General features: G+C 32.8%; 1 protein-coding gene across 1 annotated transcript in view; it reads left to right on the top strand.

Annotated features, from left to right (window-relative positions):
* Nucleotides 1-20,223, top strand: part of KIF18A (kinesin family member 18A) — an 81,119-nt gene that overhangs the window by 33,749 nt on the left and 27,147 nt on the right. Inside the window, exons 12-14 of the mRNA XM_008686879.2 lie at nucleotides 598-762; nucleotides 6,583-6,704; nucleotides 10,976-11,217. Of these exons, the coding sequence (XP_008685101.1) occupies nucleotides 598-762; nucleotides 6,583-6,704; nucleotides 10,976-11,217 (529 nt within the window). The remainder of the gene's footprint in view (nucleotides 1-597; nucleotides 763-6,582; nucleotides 6,705-10,975; nucleotides 11,218-20,223) is intronic.

Raw genomic sequence — 20,223 nt, 5'->3', positions numbered from 1 at the left:
AAAAATATTCAGAATACCCATTATGGATCCTAAACCAACCATCACGTAAGATCAGATATTTATGAGCCCTCTGACATAAGCTCTGTTTTCTAACACTTGCACCAGCCTATCTAACGACATTGTAGGAAAAAGCAGAGCAGAGTTATTTCTTCACATCTTTCAAGTTGGAGGAAAGGAAAGAATAGGGCGTGCATCTGCTTTGATTTTGAGTAAATAAATCATGGGAATTATCAGACCTTTTATGAACTTTTCAAATGCAGCATTTAAAGGTATGTATTTCAGCGCACACACACACACACACACACACACACACACACACAAACAAAGCTACAGTCTTCAGTTTGGCTGTTGTAATTCTTAAAGCCATAAACTCTCAACATGTAATTTTATAAAAATGACTCACAGCTCAATTTCCTATTTTCCTGTAAGCAGGAGTATTGTGGAGATTTCAAAGGGGAAATAGCTTTAAGTACAAAAGTATAGCCTAACTTAATAGACTACAGTTGCACCCTTATGAGAAAATATGCCACTTTACTAATATCACATACATCAAATATCATAAAAATTAAGATGACTATTAAATGCATTATTTTTCAGGCCACGTGCAAACGAGATCATAGACTTGCAATGTTGAAAACTCGTCGCTGCTACCTAGAGAAGAAAAGGGAGGAGGAATTAAAGCAATTTGATGAGAATACTAACTGGCTTCATCGTGTAAAAACCGAAATGGAACTCTTAGGTCAAAACGGTCATATTCCAAAGGTACAGATGTGTTTATATATTCAGATTCATTTGCAAGAACCGAGCTCTTTAAACCTACTGTCTTTGTCATTGGGTAAATATCTTTCATAAGACAGCTATTGTTCCATCTCTCTGAGATTTATTTGACTCATTTTACCATTTACCTTCACTCATTTTACCTTCTGCCTCGCTAATTACCCAATAAATATGCTTTTTCTGTACTTTCTGAAGAGTAAAGTTCTTTTAAGTTTTTTAAAGTTATTCTTAAGTGATTACATCCTTTTATGAGATAGCTCTTAAGTTACAATAAAGTAATCAAACTGTCCTTGAAGGTTCATCATTTAGGTAATTTCAGTTTGTTCTAATACTTGAGGTTTTGTGGAAAAATAGTTTTAAACTTGGTCACCCTTACTTGCATTATAGCTAATAAAAGCTGATTTGAAAGTTGTATATGTGTGTGTGCGTATAGGTACTAAACTGAAGATATGCTGCCTAGACTGGCAAAAGATTATAAGGAATAGTGATGGATAATGATGGTTAATGGCTGAATCAGATAAGAATTGTGTTTATCCACATGGTTATAGAAATCTGACTGTATTTTTCTCCCTTAACAGTAAGTCTTGAGAATATGCAGTTTATTCCTAATATAGTACCTCCAAAATATCTGTATCATCATTATACTTGTCATTTCACAGTTGCCATGTCATTATTCCATCTTTAGTCTCAAGTTCACACTTAGGCCAGAAGAAGAAGAGAGAAAGAAAGTGGGGAGGTATATCTGTCTTGGGAGAGTAAAAGCTTTTCCAGAAATTCCTAGCAGATTTAACTTATTGGCTAGAATTGTCACATGGCTGTCCCTAGCTATAAGGGAATATGGAAAGGTAAATGTTTTTGCTGGACACATTATCACCCTGAACAAAATTAGAGTTCTCTTAATAAGAAAGGAGGGGGAAAATAAATATGGCATAAGCAATAAGTAGACACCTGCTACAAAGTAATCCAAATACCTATTATTTTTTAAAAGAATAACTTCATTACACTCTTTTTAAAAAGGAGGAGTGTCTGAGTCTTTACCTTGATGATGCTTTTCTGAATTTCAATACTATGTATTAGCTAATTGGTATCTAGTCCTCTGGAAGTTTCATATTGCTAAAAAAGTATTATACTATTGTCAATACAGGTAAAATAAAGTATAATATATTCAATAGCGAATGTAGGTTGTAATGGTTAATATTGAAAGTTAACAATTTTTTTGTTGTAATTGAAAAAACATTACCCAGTACATCATGACTAGGGAAATGAATTCTCTGGTTGGCTAGCAATAGCTATAAATGGCCATCCTTTTAGTGTTAAAGCTCAGACTAGGGAGGGAGAAGACTAGCAGGAGCAGTCAATGTAGTGAAAGGATCAGTGAGCCACAAGCAGCAGGTACCCTGTTTCCTAAGAAGAAAACCAAAGACAAATGAAGATTGAATAAATCTTTAGTGTGGAGATTTATTGAGGGTTAGCCAACAACTTAATCTACACCTTAGTAATTCTAGAAGTCTTCAAAATATCTTTCTGAAAGCATCCCAGTCAGTCAGTAGATTAGGTATTAAATGTAGTACAAAGCATAATTTAATAATATTTTACAATATAATTTAATTGATAAGCACTTTAGAATATTCCCTACAGAGAGAATGTAAATATTGGGAAAAGGATAGACTTTGGAGTTGGAGTGGTTAGTCCTTTCATTTGATATTTGTGTTGAATACTAACTTTAATTGTATGACTTTGGACAAGTTGTTTAACTTTGTTGTCTTCTTAAGTACTTATCCTCAAAATATATTTAAATGAAATGCTATATGCAAAGGCCTCACGCCACATAACACATAATAGATGGTCGAAAAATAATAGTTTAGGGGCGCCTGGGTGGCACAGCGGTTAAGCGTCTGCCTTCAGCTCAGGGCGTGATCCTGGCGTTGTGGGATCGAGCCCCACATCAGGCTCCTCTGCTATGAGCCTGCTTCTTCCTCTCCCACTCCTCCTGCTTGTGTTCCCTCTCTCGCTGGCTGTCTCTATCTCTGTCGAATAAATGGATAAAATCTTTAAAAAAAAAAGAAAAAGAATAGTTTAATAGTATTCTAAACATCTGTAATGTGGATGTCAATAGCCAAAGAAAGGTGTATACAAAAGAAACACAACAGAGTTCGCTGCATTACAAAATACATTTTCCGTTTTTCCTCCAGAACAATGATTCTGACCTTTTGGGTCATAGGTGCCTTTGAGAATCTGATCAAAAAGTTATATAGATCTTCTCCCAGATGGGAGGTTTGGGGGGGGGGGTCACATTTACATAATTTTGCTTTTTTAGGTTATTTTTCCATTTGTACAGCATTAAGAATACTCGAAGTAAGCTAAAGAACACTTTTCTTAAAATGCTGTATTCATGTTAAGATGATAGAATAGACATATTTACATAACTTAAAAGTAGTAAGCAAAAAAGACAATGTTTAATCAATGAACCGTACCAGAGATTATCTAGGTTTAAAGCTGTAAAGGCTCGTCCTAGAATGCAACAGCTGCCGGCGAAGCACCTCTCAGAAAACCCAAGCCATGTTCTGAGTGAAAAGTTTTCGGAGAAAACAGCTGATAGTTCTGGTCACATAAGTGTTTCCCATTCACTGCACAAGAGCCTCTTCTCTTGGAAAGGCAGCAGGTGTTGAATGTTTATGATAGTTTTTGGTTTTGTTTCACTTATATATGTTTTACTTATTTGTTAGAGATGATGTATATCTTTTTTTTTTTGGTCTTTTTTTTTTATAATAATTTTTTGTTATGTTAGTCACCATACAGTGCATCCTTAGTTCTTGATGTAGTTTTCCATGATTCATTATTTGCATGTAACACCCAATGCTCCATACAATAGGTCGGTGATGGGTATCAAGGAGGGCGCATATTGCATTGAGATGATGTATATCTAAAGAATTCTCATTTTTAAGACTGTCATTGTCAAAATGACAAGTATGTTGGTTAGAGTTAATCTTTTTTACCTTATTTATTTGTTTATTCATTTTATTTTATTATTTTATTATTTTAAAATAACTATTAAAGAGTTGTTATTTCTTAGTTCTCTTTATTACTATTACTTTTGCCATGATAGAGCAAACTCTGTCTCATGATGGGTCTGAAAAATTCTTTGCATTTGGTGAAATATAACAAACTTTCACATTTTAACCATATTTGGGTATATAGTTCAAGTGGCATTAGTACATTATCTTAAAATTTTAATACATGTATTTCTGTTTTAAAATATTATTAGAGTATTTTTACTTCTCAATAGCTTTACTTAAATTATACTTATAATTTAATATACTTGTATAATCAAAATTCTAATTTCTAACCCAATCCCAATTATAGAATTACTTAACTTATTTAGCATTAAAGAGGCAAAAAGAATCAATTGTAGAAATTTACTACTTTGCCTTTTCTTTCCCATATTTACCATAAGCTCCCAATTTAAAAAGTGTTAAAATATTCTTTTTAGTATTATTACTATTATTGGTAATTTGTTTTTGCCTCTTTGTCTACTTAGTAGCATTTATAAAGTTAATATTGTTTGGGTTATTTTCAGTAAATTTACATTTTTTTCAATATGGCCAGATTTAATTTTTCTAGCAATCTGCCTTCTATAACTCTCTTAAGCAAAACTTTTTCACACCTGTGAACCTAGAGTTTATTTTTAAGTCCTTATTTTTTTAATGAATTTCATCACAAATAATTTTAAAAAACAATAAAATTAAAACTGCTTCTATTCCTACCACCCTAATTTCACTTTCAATTCTTTTTTCCATGGATATTTTCACAGCTGATATAAGCAAGCAGAGACATAACTTTGCAAAAGGACTTACCCACAGTCATATAACTCTGGACACAAACCCAGTACTGTGACTTTCAAATTGGTGCTCTTTTTTCTATACCTTTTCTGCATTATCTATCCCTTAACCTCTCAAATCTATTCACTTCTTTCTGTCTCCCACTGCAACTACCCTTATTCAGACTCCTATCCCCCATTATTGGACTGCTACAGTTGGTCTTTTTGCTTCCATTCAAATTCCACTATAATGAAAATGAGCTCTCTAAAAAGTAACTCTGATCATATCACTCTCTAGCGCTTTCTCCCTAATACAAACTCTGTTATGATTTCCCAGGCCTGACTACCTCTCAAATTTTATATATAATCTCTCATTATATTTTTCACTTTAGCCATTACTAACCTACTTGTAATTCTCAGAATAGACCATGTTCTTCCAATCAGAGTCCATCATTAGTGTTTCAAGACGAGAAAAGACTCAAATTGTAAACTTGGCTTTCCAAAGATGACAAGCTAGCCAAGGCCTATTGTTGACTAATATAATTATATAATCACGGCTTGCCTTTTTAAGAGACAAGTAATTCAAGAAGATCAAAGAATAAAATTAGCAGGGGAAATATTTAAAGAAGGGATTTTTTTAAGAGAAAAGATGGAATATTTGGCAAATATGTTCAGACCATTAGGGTCACTGAATTTTATAACTGGAAAAGACTAAAGAGATCATCTAGTCAAGCTCTTAAATTTAGTCAAGTAAACTGATCTCCATAAAGACTATATTTTTAGCTTATGGTAACATTTGTGTCCTGGCTGAGACCATTTCTAAGATGACCTGACTCAGGCCAGTGCTGTAACCATACCATCCTGACTCCCTAAGGAGGATGAAATATAATCATAAATCATGTGAAGAAACAACCCCCAATTTCACTATATCTCAGATACATCAAATGATATTGTTTCCCAGTCATAGTGCCTACCACTGGCATAGAAAGTGTTGAAAAAAAGAAGAAGGAAAAACAGTTTTAAGCTTTTAGAGAATCATTGGTCAACTGTAGTTTGGGAAGGAGTATTGAAAAGCTAAAATGGATTTGTCCCCAGGAGGAAGTTTGCTGGCATAGCTCTCCTGCTTATGGGATTGCTGTCTCAGCCCCCTCAAATGTCCAGAAGATTTCATTTCCTTTCATCATATTGACCAAAATTTTCCCAGTTAAGGATTCTAAGAATGCCTTTGGATTATCCCTTTCACACTTTAGTATAACCACTTAGCTGACATTTTCCTACTTCAGGTTCAGTAGGTTTAAGGAAAGATAAATAATTTTAGGGGGGTAGATTAGAGAACACTTGCAGCTAACCACATAAGGTTTAGGAAAATGGAAACCTACAAAATCTTTTCACACTTTTGCTCTAGGATGAAGCTTATACCAGATCGGGTGAAGGCAAGAAATTTTTATTACATGCAATTCCAGACACTGAATACAGGGGCTATAACACTGAAACAGTTTGACACACCCCCTGTCCTGGTTGTGAACCTTACATTCTAAGTACAGACGGAGAAACTATAAACAAAGTGATAAATGAAAATTTTACTGATCCGTGCTATGACAGAGACTATGGGGGGTGGAGAGTATCCATCTTTAAATATAATGCTCAGGGAAAGCCCTGAAGAAGTGACATTTAAGCAAAAACTAGTCATATTCATATTTTCACAGCATTATCAAGAAGTTAGATAGACCCAAGAAACTGTCATCATAATAAAATTTGTTCTGAGTTCCTAACATTTAGTTCCTGAGAAATTTAAAATTTATCTTGCTCGTAAGTTGTAGATCACCTATACCAGGATGTTTATTTTTCAAATCATTCCTAAATATTTATCATTTTGTACATAAAAAATTAAAACTATTAGCACCAATATAAAATAAGTTTTATTGAAATTTATTTAATTTTAACATTCTTAAAGGAATCTGAAATATAGTTTGCATTGTTTTCCCCAGGAGCTCAATAAAGATCTTCATTGTCACCATTTGCACCTCCAGAACAAAGATTTGAAAGCACAAATTAAACATATGATGGATCTAGCTTGTCTTCAAGAACAACAACACAGGCAAACTGAGGCGTAAGTGCATGGATTTATCTATTCTATAAATTTTAACACTGTAGATCTAAGGAAACTGAAACATAGAAGTGGTTTTCCCCTGCAAGAAAATTGAGTTTTATTTGGTATAGGATACGTTATTTTTAAGTGTTTGCCAGCATCAGAAAGTATGCAGAATTAGCAAACATTGAGAAAGTATAAAATGTGTGGTTCTTCTCCAACTAATATTTTTAGTGCTTTATAGTTTTGAAAGCATTTTTCTATAAAAATTTATTATTAGAAGCAATTACTGTTGACACCAGCTCAATTTTTAAGTGGGCAGTTTTTAAAGTATTTGTAATTCCAGAATGATTTTTTGTCATTGAAATGAAGTTACTAAAAGTGTATATTTTTTAACCTCAACTGTCCCAATTTTTATGTTATGCTATAGTAGCTCTTTCATGCTCTACTGGCTCAGTGGTAACATCTTTTGAAACATAATAGTAAAATAAGTATAGCAGTCTTTATTTTTGTTACCTTGGATATGTCAGTCAACTCTTTAGGTGTCACTTTCAAGCTCTGGAAAGATGAAAAATTTATTTCTCTAAGGGTTTTCTGCTAGTATAAAATTCTGCAGTTCTAGTATTCTCAAATAACTAGTAATTAATTTTCCATACTTCTGATGTAAAGGAAATTACATTAGGATAGTTATTTTAAAAAGAGGAAAAGGAAAGGGAAAACTTTAGGGGGAGATATTCTTCAAGCTCAACCTAATCTCCTTATGCTTTCTATATCTCTATCTACAGCAGACCATGAATATTCATTTACTAGCGCTCAAACCACCAGCAAGAGTTAAAGTATCAAATAAACCCATTAATTTATTTCGCCCATACTGTATTTACTGTATTAAACAAATAGATTAATACACTTAAGGTGAATTTTAGTTTCAAATGGACAAAAAAGATTCTGACTAACTCTTACTGATTTAGCAAATTGCTGAACCAAAATATTATCGACAGAGACAATATAGCATAGTAGAAAGAGTATGAGTTTTGAAATTGGTCTTAAATTCTATTTTATATTAACAGTATGACCTTGCATAAATTATTTAATCTCACTAAGCCTTAATTTTCTTAAATGTTAAAATAGATTATAATACTTTCTTTAAAAGATTTTGAAAGAATTAAATGACATAAAAAAATAATGAAGGTGATGAACTATCATAGCCTAACCTTGTATAGCAGAGGCAAAAAGTGATATAATATACCTTTAAAGTGCTGAAAGAAAAAAATTCTAACCAGGAAAACTACCCAGCACACTTATTTAGAATTGAGGGGAAGAGATAAAGAATTTTCCAGACAAGCAAAAGCTAAAGGAGCTCATAAAACTGGCCTTACAAGAAATACTAAAGAGACTCCTTTAAGCTGAAAAGAAAAGGTGCTAATTAGTAATAAGAAAACATGAAGGTGTAAATCTCACTGGTAAAAGTTAATATATCGTGAAGGTAGAAGATGAATTACTTGTAAAGCTAATATGAAAGTTAAAAGAAAAAGTAGTAAAAATAACTCTACAATAATTAATGGATATGCAAGATAAAAAGATGTAAAATGTGTCATCAAAACATAAAATATGCATTTCACTTCTATGTAGAATCTAAAAAAATGACACAAAAAAGTCCTAGCCAAAGCAATTAGACATGAAAAAGAAAGGAAAGGCATCCAGATTGGAGAGAAGAGCTAGAACTTACTATTTGCAGATGACATGACACTATATATAGAAAACCCTAAAGACCACCAAAAACTACTAGAACTGATCAATGAATTCAGTAGGGTCACAGGATACAAAATCAATATATAGAAATCTGTTGCATTTCTATATACTGATAATAAACTATCAGAAAAATTAAGAAAACAATCCCATTGACAATTACCTCAAAAATAATAAAATACCTAGGAATAAATTTTACCAAGGAAGTGAAAGACCCTATACACTGAAAACTATAAGACATTGATGAAAGAAATTGAAGACATAAGTAAGTGGAAAGATAGTCTGTGTTCATGGATTGGAAGAATTAATGTTGTTCAGATGTTCATACTGTCCAAAGCACTCTATGGATTTAATAGAGTATCTGTCAAAATTCCAATGGCATTTTTCACAGAAAAAGAATAAAAATTCTAAAATTTGTATAGCATGCAGAAAACACCAAATAACCAAAGCAATCTCGAGAAAGAAGAACAAAGTTGGAGGTATCATAATTCCTGTCTGATTTCTTTCCTTCAAACTATATTACAAAGCTATAGCAATCAAAACATTATGGTATTGGCTTAAAAACAAGCACATAGTACACTGTATGTTGACTAAAATTTAAATAAAAACTTTAAGAAAAAGAAACTGCACTGTTATTTAAAAAAAATAAAAAAGCACATAGATTAACAGAACAGAGTAGAGGGCCCAGAAATAAACCCACACATATATGGTCAATTAATTTATGACAGAAGAAGCAAGAATATGTAATGGGGAAAGGACAGTCTCTTCAATAAATGATATTGGGAAAATTGAACAGCTACATGCAAAAGAATGAATCTGGACCACTATCTTACGCCATAAGTAAAATTTAACTCAAAATGAATTAAAGACTTGAATGTAAGACCTGAAACCATAAAACTCATAGAAGAAAACACAGATGATAAGTTATTTGACATCAGGCATGGAGATGATATTTTGGATTTAACACCAAAAGCAAAAGAAACAAAAGCAAACATAAGTGAAATGAACATCAAACTAAAAAGCTTCTGCACAGCAGAGGAAACCATCAACAAAGTGAAACGGCAACTTTCCAAATGACACAAAATATTTGCAAATCATCCCTGATAAGCAGTTAATATCCAAAATATGTAAAGAACATACAACTCAATAGCAACAAAAGAAACAATCTGATTAGAAAAGGGCAGAAGATCTAAACAGACATTTTTCCGAAGAAGGCATACAGATAGCCAACAGGTACATGACAAGGTACTCAGCATCACTAATCAGGATAATGCAAACCAAACAATGAGATATCATTTCATACCTATGAAGTATAAAGAAAAGTAGAGTAAGCCTTGGGAAGATCCAAACCTCTAGAAAGAAAAGTTCTTTGTTAAACTTCTTCATTATCTCTTCTCCACACAGCACTTGATTAGTATAGGTGCTCAATAAATAATCTTTTTCTTTTTAATTGACTTTATGCTTAATGACTTTTCCCTATAGTTGTTGCTTCCTTGGCGTAAATGGAGTACTCCTCACCCACAGCAAAAAGAAAAATGTCACAGACTATTTATACTACTATCTAAATATTTAAGACTCTGGGATAGTAAAGCAATTATTTCCTTGCTTCCTTCCTTCCTTGCTTGATAAAATTAGTGCCTGTCCTTTTCCCACTGCCCTACCCGTATTTGAAATGATTCCATTCTCCTGGATGTTATGAATCAACTGAAACAACCAACACCGAAGCATTTCAAGATCCACTCAAGTTGTTTGACATCTTGATATAAAAGTTAGGAACCATTGATTAACTGTAAAAGTTTATAACTGTTTAGCTGTGGCATTTCTTCAGTGAACATTTACACGGAAGTCTAATACATAAAAAGATACATTCAGTGCTGCTCTGATTGATAGCAGTAGAGAAGATTTTGAATCAGAGCCAAGAAACCAGTGCCCCATCGATTCCCTTTACCCACCACCCTTGGAACAGCTCTTCCACTTGGAACGCCTTTGAATGGCTTTGAAAACCGTTGCTTTAGCTCATGAAGAGCTAACTTGAAAGAAAGTTAAGTATGGTTCCTTTGAAATTTTACATACCTAAAATGAATCTTACCACTGAAGAGTATATTTTTTCATTTTTCATTTTAATCCCATGGTACTTAGTATCAGTAACAATAATATCTTTGTTTTATAAATCACATTATGCTTTGCAAAAGACTTTTATATGTATTTAACTCATTTAGTTCTCACAATAGTCTCCTGGTGTAAGTAGTGACTGTCTAGTTGTACCCCAAGTTATAGAGGAGAAACCTCAGTTTGTATATTATCCAAGGTCAGATGGAAGCAAGTGAAGACTAGCTGAGAATATGACCTGATGCTTATAATTCCCATCCAGGATTCTTTTCACTCTATACTTAATGTAGTGAGAATATGTTAAGGCATTCTAAAGGAAAACATGTACAGGGTGTCATTCTAATGATGTGCTAATACTTTGGATGTTATGGAGAACTATAGTAATATATTTAAAATTTAATATTTATCTCTCTTTTCTTGTTACCTTCTTTATATAGGGTATTGAATGCTTTACTTCCCACCCTAAGAAAACAGTATTGTGCATTAAAAGAAGCTGGCCTTTCAAATGCTGCTTTTGAGTCTGACTTCAAAGAAATTGAACATTTGGTAGAGAGGAAAAAAGTGGTGGTTTGGGCTGACCAAACTACTGAACATACTATAAAGCAACATGACCTACCAGAGGTTTCTGTTCTTATGACCTTTCCACAACTTGGACCACCAGTTCAGTCTCCTCCTTGTTGTAAGTACAGCTTTTGTTGTATTAAGTAAATTATAAGGTTACTTCTAAAGAGTAGCCTCCTCTATATATCAATCTACAGTATAGTTAATTTTTTAATAGGTTTGGCTATTTTGTGAGAATTACTGGGAAAATTACCTTTAGAATAATTTCGTGAATCAGTATCTTTCAAAGGTATAAGAGCAAGTAAGCTTAATGTTCTAAATAACTCTAGCAATAAAACGGTTATTTTACCCATTTTTGATGGAATAATTTTACCTCCATCCTTCTTTAAAATTTAACCTCAATTAAGGATTAAAGATTAGAATTAACGGGGTGCCTGAGTGGCTCAGTCGTTGGGCATCAGCCTTTGGCTCAGGTCATGATCCCAGCATTCTGGGATGGAGCCCCGCATCAGGCTCCCTGCTCAGCAGGAAGCCTGCTTCTCCCCCTCCCACTCCCCCTGCTTGTGTCCCCTCTCTCGCTGTCTCTCTCTCTGTCAAATAAATAAATAAAATTTAAAAAAAAAAAAAGATTAGAATTAAGAATACTATATTCTGTAATACATAATAATAATCTGTTCTTAAAATCAGCTAACAGTGTAGAATAAACTATATTTTGTTGCCATATCACTTGTTATCTCTCCTGTCATAGAAGTGTGCATGGGACATTTTAATTGCAAAACTAACATACAATGTTGGTTAAAATAAACTCAGACAGTATAGAATTACATGTAGAAGTAGAATGCCTTCTTCAACTTTCCCCAGAACCCAGTCTTGTGTCCTGTCTCAGAAATAAATTAATTTAGTAGTTTGGTTATCTTTGCAGTGTGTGTATGTGTGTGTGTGTGTGTGTGTAATATTTGTATTACATAATTACATAATCTAACTCTAGCTTTTCATTAGGTTTCATGCATATTATATATATATTGATGTACAGCTTTTTTTTATTTGTTGTTAGTTTATTTAGTTTATTGTTAGGGTACGTACATGAAAAATCTACCTTATTTTTTTTTTAATATTTGTGAGAATCCAGACAACAGATGTACCATACTTTATTTAACCATTGCTTTATTGGTGAATAGGGCATCAGAAAGCATGCTTCTATATTCACATTTTTGTGCATGTATATCAGATTCCTAGAGACTGATTTATTAGAATATAGAACAAAAAAATTTTTAAAAATTAATCTGTCAAAGTCCAAAATTTTCTTTATGACAAATGTTTATGAGATCCCTCTCTCAGCTTTACCTTAACCCAAATAATAGCAGCAACACTGAACTAGTATATATTCTTTTTAAATTTGCAGCTCTCATATTAGTAGTGACATTGTTTCATCTTCTCTGATGTCTTTACTCATTTGACTTGATGGTGTTTGTTGTGCTTTAGAGTTTTACTTCTGGTTAAAACTGCCTCCTGCTCTACTCCTTCACCTCCAAACTTTTCTGTCTGTCTAGAAGTCTGGATCTTCCCAAGGCTTACTCTACTTTTGTTTCCAATGCTGATACTAGGAGGTCTCCATTTTGTTTAGCGAGTTTTTAATTTACCATACAACATCACAATCAATCTGTTGATCAGTTAAACTGATTATCATTGGTAATTACCTCATAAGTCTATTCCCATTCTTTTTTTTCTGAGTTTACAGATTTGAGAAAAGCATTTCTCATGTATATAATAGCTGGGGTCCTGACTTTTCTCTTCTGGCTTTTCCATTGATCCAATCCATGTAATTTCCAACTTCCAAAAATTATTCAGTTTCTGATGTTAGCAGCTATTGCTTTTTTCTATCACCGATGCTGCATCAGTAGATTTTAAGAGAAAGATGAGGCAAGTATCTGTATATTTGTGTATTTGTTTTATTTCTTTTACTATGATCCCTTGTCAACTGTCAATCAAATATTTGCTTTGTTGCATTTTCCTTTTGGATGTTTCCTGTTTCATTGTGGATATTGTTTTCTATTTAATTGTATCTGTTTTTATCTTTACTTCTATTATTTCTTTCCATCTACTTTTACTAGGTTTATGCTGCTGTTTTCGTTTAACTGATAAAGATGTTTGTTCATTAGCTTTCACCTGATTTTTCTAATTTATGCAATAATGTGCATAGGTTTCCCTCTAAACACAGCTTTAGCTTCATTTCACAAGTTTTGATACATAATATTTTAGATTATTATTCAGTTCAAATTATTTTCTGATTTCTGTTGTAATTTCTTCTTCGACCCATGGAGCATTTCTTTTTTTTTTTAATCAGTTTTTATATAAAATTACACTTCCAGATTGAGCAAATTTGCATTTGAATTCAGGTTTGGAGAAACAGTTAAAATGAGAATCATACTTTAAAGTGTCATGTAGGCATCCAATAAGAATTATTTCATAAAACTGTTAGTTTTGATTTTAGTTTTTATTTATTCTTAATATCAAAAAGCTATGGCAAATTCCATTCTATTTTTTTGTTTATTTATAGCTTAATTGAATTGTATTCAGAGAAAATACCTGGTCTGATTTTAATCCTTAAAGATTGTAGACTCACCTTATTCCCAGCATATAGTAGGCTGGTGTAAATGTTTCAAGTGTGCTTATAAATAATGTATATTTTGTAGTCATTTATTGCAATATTCTATATAAGTCAGGCCAAATTGGTTGTGTTCTTCAAATCTTATTCTTAGTCTTTTTTTTTTAAATTCATGTTCTATCATATACTAAAGAGACCTATTAAAAATTCCCTCTTTTACATTGGATTTTTCTGTTCTGCATCAGTTTTCAATCGCCACGCTAACAAATTAACGTAAACATATCAACTTAAAATCACACTGATTTATTATCTCAGGGTTCTGTAGGTCAGAATTACAGCAGGCTCAACTAGTTACTCCACTTAAAATTTCACAAGGCCAATCAAGGTGTCAGCCAGCTGGATCTCTTGTTTGGAGGTTCTGGGGGAAGAATGTGCTTCTAGGCTCATTCTGGTTGTTAGCAGAATTCTATGCAGCTGTAGGGCTGAGGTCCCTGTTTTCTTGTTGGTTGTTGGCCAGGGGTCATTCTCAGTGTTTAGAGGTCTCCCATATTCCCTGGCACATTGCCCTCTTCATCATTTCATCTCCTAGTCAACAAAGGCAAGACAGTTCATTCTCATGCTTCGAATCTCTCTCATCTTCCCTTCTGCTTCGTTTCTCCTGCCTACAATTAGAGAAAAGTCTCTGCTTTTTAGGGTTCATTTGATTAGATTGGGCCCACTGGGTAATGTAGGATAATCTCCCTTGTTTAAATTCCATAACCTCAATTACATCTGCAGAATCCTTTTTGCCATGTAATGTAACATATTCACAGGTTCCAGAGGCTAGGACATGGACATGTTTTAGAGGATATTTCTCTCTGTAGTTCTGTCAATTTTTGGTTTTCATACATTGAAATTATATTATTACATCTGCATATTTCAGAATTCTTACATCTTTTTAAATAAAATGTACTTAATCCAGTCATTTTTCTTAACCTTAAGTTTATTTTAATGTTAATATAGCTACGCCACTTTTCTTTGGCCTGTATTTTCATGGTTCATCTTTTTTCTGATTCCTTCACTTTAAATCTATAATCTTATTTATTTCAGAGGTGTCTCAGAAACATCACATAATTGGATTTTGCTTTTTGTTCTGTTAATCAGTCTTTATCTTATAAAGTATTCTTTCTTTTTCTATTTGATGAATGTATTGATATTCGGTTTTGAATCTACTGTCTTGTGATTTGCTTTCTAATTGTCCTGCTTATTCCAAATTATTTTTCTTTTGAACTTTGCTTTGAAGTGACAGAGTGATATTTAATATTCCATTTTTTCACATCTGAGCTTAGAAGTCTATACACTGTCTTTATATTCTTTTAGTAGTTACCCTTAGGGTAACATTATGAATCCTTGCTTTATCAAAGTCTGTTGATCAAAGTAACTATGTTACTTTCACCCTCAGACAATGCTAGAAGCTTAAAATTCTTAACATGGGTTAACCCTTCCCCTGACATACCACTGTTATATTTTATTTTTCTCTATATATTAAACTCATAAAATGTGTTTTTTTATTGTCTATATAGTGAATATTCACATTTACTTTTTTTGTTCTCCATTTTTTCGGCATCTCTGCATCTCCATCCAAGATAATTTTTTTCATCTAAAAAATCTTTTTGCATTTCCTTTACAGTAGATATGCTGATAATGGATTTTCTTAGTTTTTATATGTCTGAAGCTGTATTTATTTTACTTCTTTCTTGAAGACTTTTTTGCTGGGTATAGAATTACAGTTTAATATTTTCTTTTCTTTGGCAATTTGAAGATATTATTTTTATCTTATGTGTCCTTATTGTTGTTGAAGTCAGCTGTCATTCTAAGTGTTGCTTCCTTGAGTGTAAATGGACCTATGACTTCCTAAAATATTTTCTCTTTGTCTTTGAGTTTTAGTAGTTTTGGTATGTTGTACCTATATAATTTTATTTTTACTTCTCTTACTTGGGTTCATAGAACTTTCAGAATTTGTGTCTGGATTATCTTTCATTAGTTTTGTGAAGTTCTTAACCATTATATCTTTAAATATTGCTTCTGCTACTTCTGTTCTGTCCTCTACCTCTGGGACTCCAGTTATATTACACGGTTCTTTCTCCTTGTCCTATCTGTGACTTTTTTTACTCTCTCCTTCTTTTCTTTATTTTTTGTCTCTCTGGAAATTTCACACATTCTGTAGTTTACTTTCTCTTTGCAGCTATGTCAAATGTTTCTTAAATCCATCAAGTTATTAACTTCAGTTATATTTCAGTTCTAGAATTTCTATTTGATTGTTTTTTATAGTTTCCATTTCTTGGCAAAAGTTCTCACTGAACACAATGGGTGTAATTATTTTAAAGACTGTGTCTGAGAATTCCCAGGTCTGGAACCCTCTGCATCTGTTTCTGTTATTTCTTTCTGCTGGTTTTCTTTTTTTTCTTTTTTTAATAATATTTTTTTATTATGTCAGTCACCATACAGTACATCGCTAGTTTTTGATGTAAAGTTCTGCTGGTCTTCTTTCACGTTGTCTCATTTTCTTGAAGGCATACTAATTTTTGTGCATCAGACATGTATTTGCAGAATTGTTTATAGAAATACTTTAAGACTTCTGATAATAATGTCTTCCTTCAGAGAAGATTTACATTTGCTTCTTCTAGGCTCCTGGTGGCATTAACAATGCACAATCATTTTAGGGATTGGGATCATTTGAAACTACACTGCAGCTTCTGCTAGGGCCTGCCTACCCCTGTTTTACCCTCTAGAATGTAAGCTGTTAAGGATCTAACTCAAAGCAAGGAGGGTTTATGAAGAACTTTGGTTAGTGGTCCCTAACTTCCAGTTCCAGCACCCCAGTTCTACCAAATTCTCAACAATGTCATTAAGCTTTTCTGCCACCTCCTTCAGGATCAGCAAAAAACCTCACGGGGAAAATAGCTGTAAATGGAGAGATTACCTTCCAGAGCTTCCCAACTTTCTCTTGATATTTGCCTGTAATTCTTCACAATCTCATTAGCTCCTCTGTGCCTTCAAGCATATGTTTTTTATATTTCACCCAGACTTTTTTGTTGCCTTCAGTAGAGATTGGTCTGAATTACCTAGCCCTCTATTATTAAGTTCCCTGTATTGTATTTTTACATTAAAATGACTGGGAAGTTGGAGATACATAGTTACATCTTCTTTTTCTTTAATAAAGCAGAATTGTCATTAAAACTAACCTAGTTGAGATCTTTGAAAAGAAAACTTAAGATATTTTCAGATTCTCTCATACCTTTTGGGCCTTGATTTTTTTCTTTATAATCTATTCAAGATGTTGGAGAGGAAATAGGGTTTTAACACCAAGGTCTAGAAATACCACCTGATGGTCATTATTACTTATTTAAAAATCCGTATTTCACTTACAATGTAATTTCATACCATACTTGTCAACAGTAAAACATTTATTTGGCTCCTAATTCCTTTTCGTAACACTTTTAAAAGGAAAAACTGTTGAAGTCAGGTTACATTTTATAAATACGTATTTCCTTTTGAAAGTGTATCAGAAGGTGAGTTTTGTTTTTATTATGTTTTGTTTAATATTTTGTTCACATGATTTCAGATTAACTATTTGTTTGGTATGTCTTATTTATTCCATGAATTATGAATGTTGTATTCACTGTGAATAGGAAGTTAAAAATGAGTAACAGGGAAGGGGCGTAGGCTATAAAGTGAGTCCATTTAAAATATTTATTTTTCTTAGTCTTAGAATACTGAAGTAATTCATTAAAAAAGCATAAATAGTGAAACTTATGTTTGTATTTCTAAAGATATGAAGCGATACCCAGATAGCATATATTGCTGAAATTATATTATCGGTAGTAGTCTTAACAAATATTTAAGTAAAATTGAAGAGATTCAACTTAAGCAAAACATGAGTCAAATGTGTCTCATTCATCTAAGCTTTACATGTGTGTCACTGACTTTTTTCCTATACTCTCATAAACAAGTAATACATGGTTTTGTTGTTAAATTTCTTTTTTGTTGTGGTTAAATTTCAAAAATACTAAATGCTGTGTGGTATTTGAGTTTTGAATTCAGTTATTTTGCTTGTTTGTTGTTTTGTTTTTCTGGTGCTAGACCTTTAAAGAGTTTTTATTAGTTCAGCAGCAGTCTTTATATTTAAAATGCATACACACTGTGCTTTTAAAAGTCTGATGAGATTAATTTGTACTCTATTGTTAGGCACTTAGATTGTATAATAAATTTTTGTTATTATAAATGGTATTGCAGTAAGGAAGTATGTATATTTATCTTGGTGCTCATGTCTGATTACCCCTAAATTCCTAGAAGTAAAATTTCTAACTCAAGCAATAAGCACATTCTTTTAAAGTTTATAATATATATTGCTTAGTAACTTCTTCCACCTCCTTCCCCCATGTGAGTATACCAGTTTTAACTCCCATCATCAGTGTGAGAAGACGAGCTCCTTTCTCCTTTTAGTCTTAACCAGCTTTGGTGTTAAACAGTCTTCAATTTTTAATTTTTAGAAAATTATTTTCAAACATACATAGAAGTACAAAGAATACTGTATGTAATGAACTCCATGAACCCCTCACCTTACTTTAAGAATTATCTTATGGCTAGTCTTGAGAACCCCATCTGCTTTTCTGTACCCCATCTATATCTATAATGTATTACTTTGAAGGAAATCTCAGCATATATTTCTTCCATTTACATCTTAGTGTCTCTTGTAGAAAACTTAATGTCCTTTTCATATCTAATGTCATTAAATATCTACTTAATCAGTGTTTAAATTTCCCCCACTGTCTCATAAATGATTTCTTTTTAAGTTCTTCCATCAGCATGCAAACAAGGCCCATACCTTGTCACTGGTTGATAAATCTGTTAAATCTTTTTAAATCTGGGATTCTCTCCCTCTTTTGTCTGTGCTAGTTATTTATTGATACTTTGCTAATTTCAGTCATAAGTATTACCTTCTTTCCATTTTTCCTTTGTTCACTAGTATAATTGAATTTTTTTCATCTATTTAAGGGTCTATTTTCTTTTCTGTGAATTACCTAGTCATCATTTGAACATTTTTCTGGCGTAGTCCTCTTTTGTAAAAATTGTCACATATTTACAAAAGCTTAGGATACAGATATTTATTCATTCAACAATATTAAACTTCCACTATGTGCCAGATACTTATCTGATGCTAAGGATACATCAAAGTACAAAACAAACCTTTTTACCCTCCTGGAGTTCACATTCTAAGTGCAGGAAGACAATAAATATAATTTAATTAAACAGAATCTTAGAAGGTGGTACATGCTGTGGGCAAAGAAATAGAGGAGTTCAGGAATGGGGCAGGAAAGAGGTTGCTCCTTTAAATAGCATGGTCAGGGTAGGCTTCACTGATAAAATGTGAAGAAGTTCACGAAGTTAGCCACATGGATTCATGAGAGAAGACTCATTTTCAGGTAGAACAAGTAATGCAGATCCCTAATGCAGACTGGCATATTCATGAATGGCTAGAAGGACATATAATTGGTGCAAAAGGAAAGGGAAAAAAAGTAGACAGTGATGAGATCACAAAGATCAAGGGGAGGAAGACAGATCAAGTAAAGCCTTAGAGGTCATTATAAGGACTTAGACTTTAACTCTGAACAAATCAGGAACTATGGCATGATCTGAGGAAAGAAGTAACATATCTCCATCATGTTTTCAAAAGATCCTTCTGGCTGACGTGTTGAGAGTAGATCATAGTATTGCCAAGGGTGGAAACAGGAGACTACTGCAATAACCCAGGTAAAAGATGGTGGTGGCTCAGACCAGGTTGGTAGCAATGGAGTTGGTGAGAAGTAGTCAGATTGTAATATGTTTTGAAGGTAGAACTAGCAGGATTTCATCACCAATTGGGTTTGGGATGTGAGGGAAAGAAAAAGTCAAGGATGACTCTCAAGATTTTTGAATTTAGCAACTGAAAGAATCAAATCACCTTAAAAGAGATGGGGAAGATTTCAGGTAGACTTCCTTCACGTAGGGAAGACTTGTAGGGTGGAGATGGCAGAAAACTAAAAGTTCAATTGGGGCATTTTAAATTTGTCTAAGATACATCCAAGTGGAGATATCATGTAAGCAGTTGGATATAAGAATCTGGAGTTTAGAAGAAAAGTCTAAACTAAAATATAAACTTGAGAGCTGTTAACATTTAAATGATATTTAAAGCCATAGGACTGGATGAGATCATCAAGGGATATTAACTCTTTCTTCTAAGATACATGTTGCAAATCTCTTCTTCACGCTTATCATTTACTCTTAGCTTTGAGATATTCTTTTTAATACTGAAATTTATAAACTCTATATCATACAATAGCTTCATTTTTTTCCTCTGCCTTTGGAATAATTCCTCAAAAGCCCTTTTTATCTGTAAGTTTTTAATTTTTTTTTTACTTTTGTTTTCTCCTAATTTATTTTGATATGAGAAAACATGCAAGAATCAGAATTTTTTCAAAGAGCCTGACATTCTTGTGT

The sequence above is a fragment of the Ursus maritimus genome, unplaced genomic scaffold (assembly GCF_017311325.1).
Source record: "Ursus maritimus isolate PB19 unplaced genomic scaffold, ASM1731132v1 scaffold_23, whole genome shotgun sequence".
Classification (NCBI taxonomy): domain Eukaryota; kingdom Metazoa; phylum Chordata; class Mammalia; order Carnivora; family Ursidae; genus Ursus; species Ursus maritimus.
Note: the sequence above shows the minus strand (reverse complement) of the source record. Positions and strands in the feature narration are given on the sequence as shown.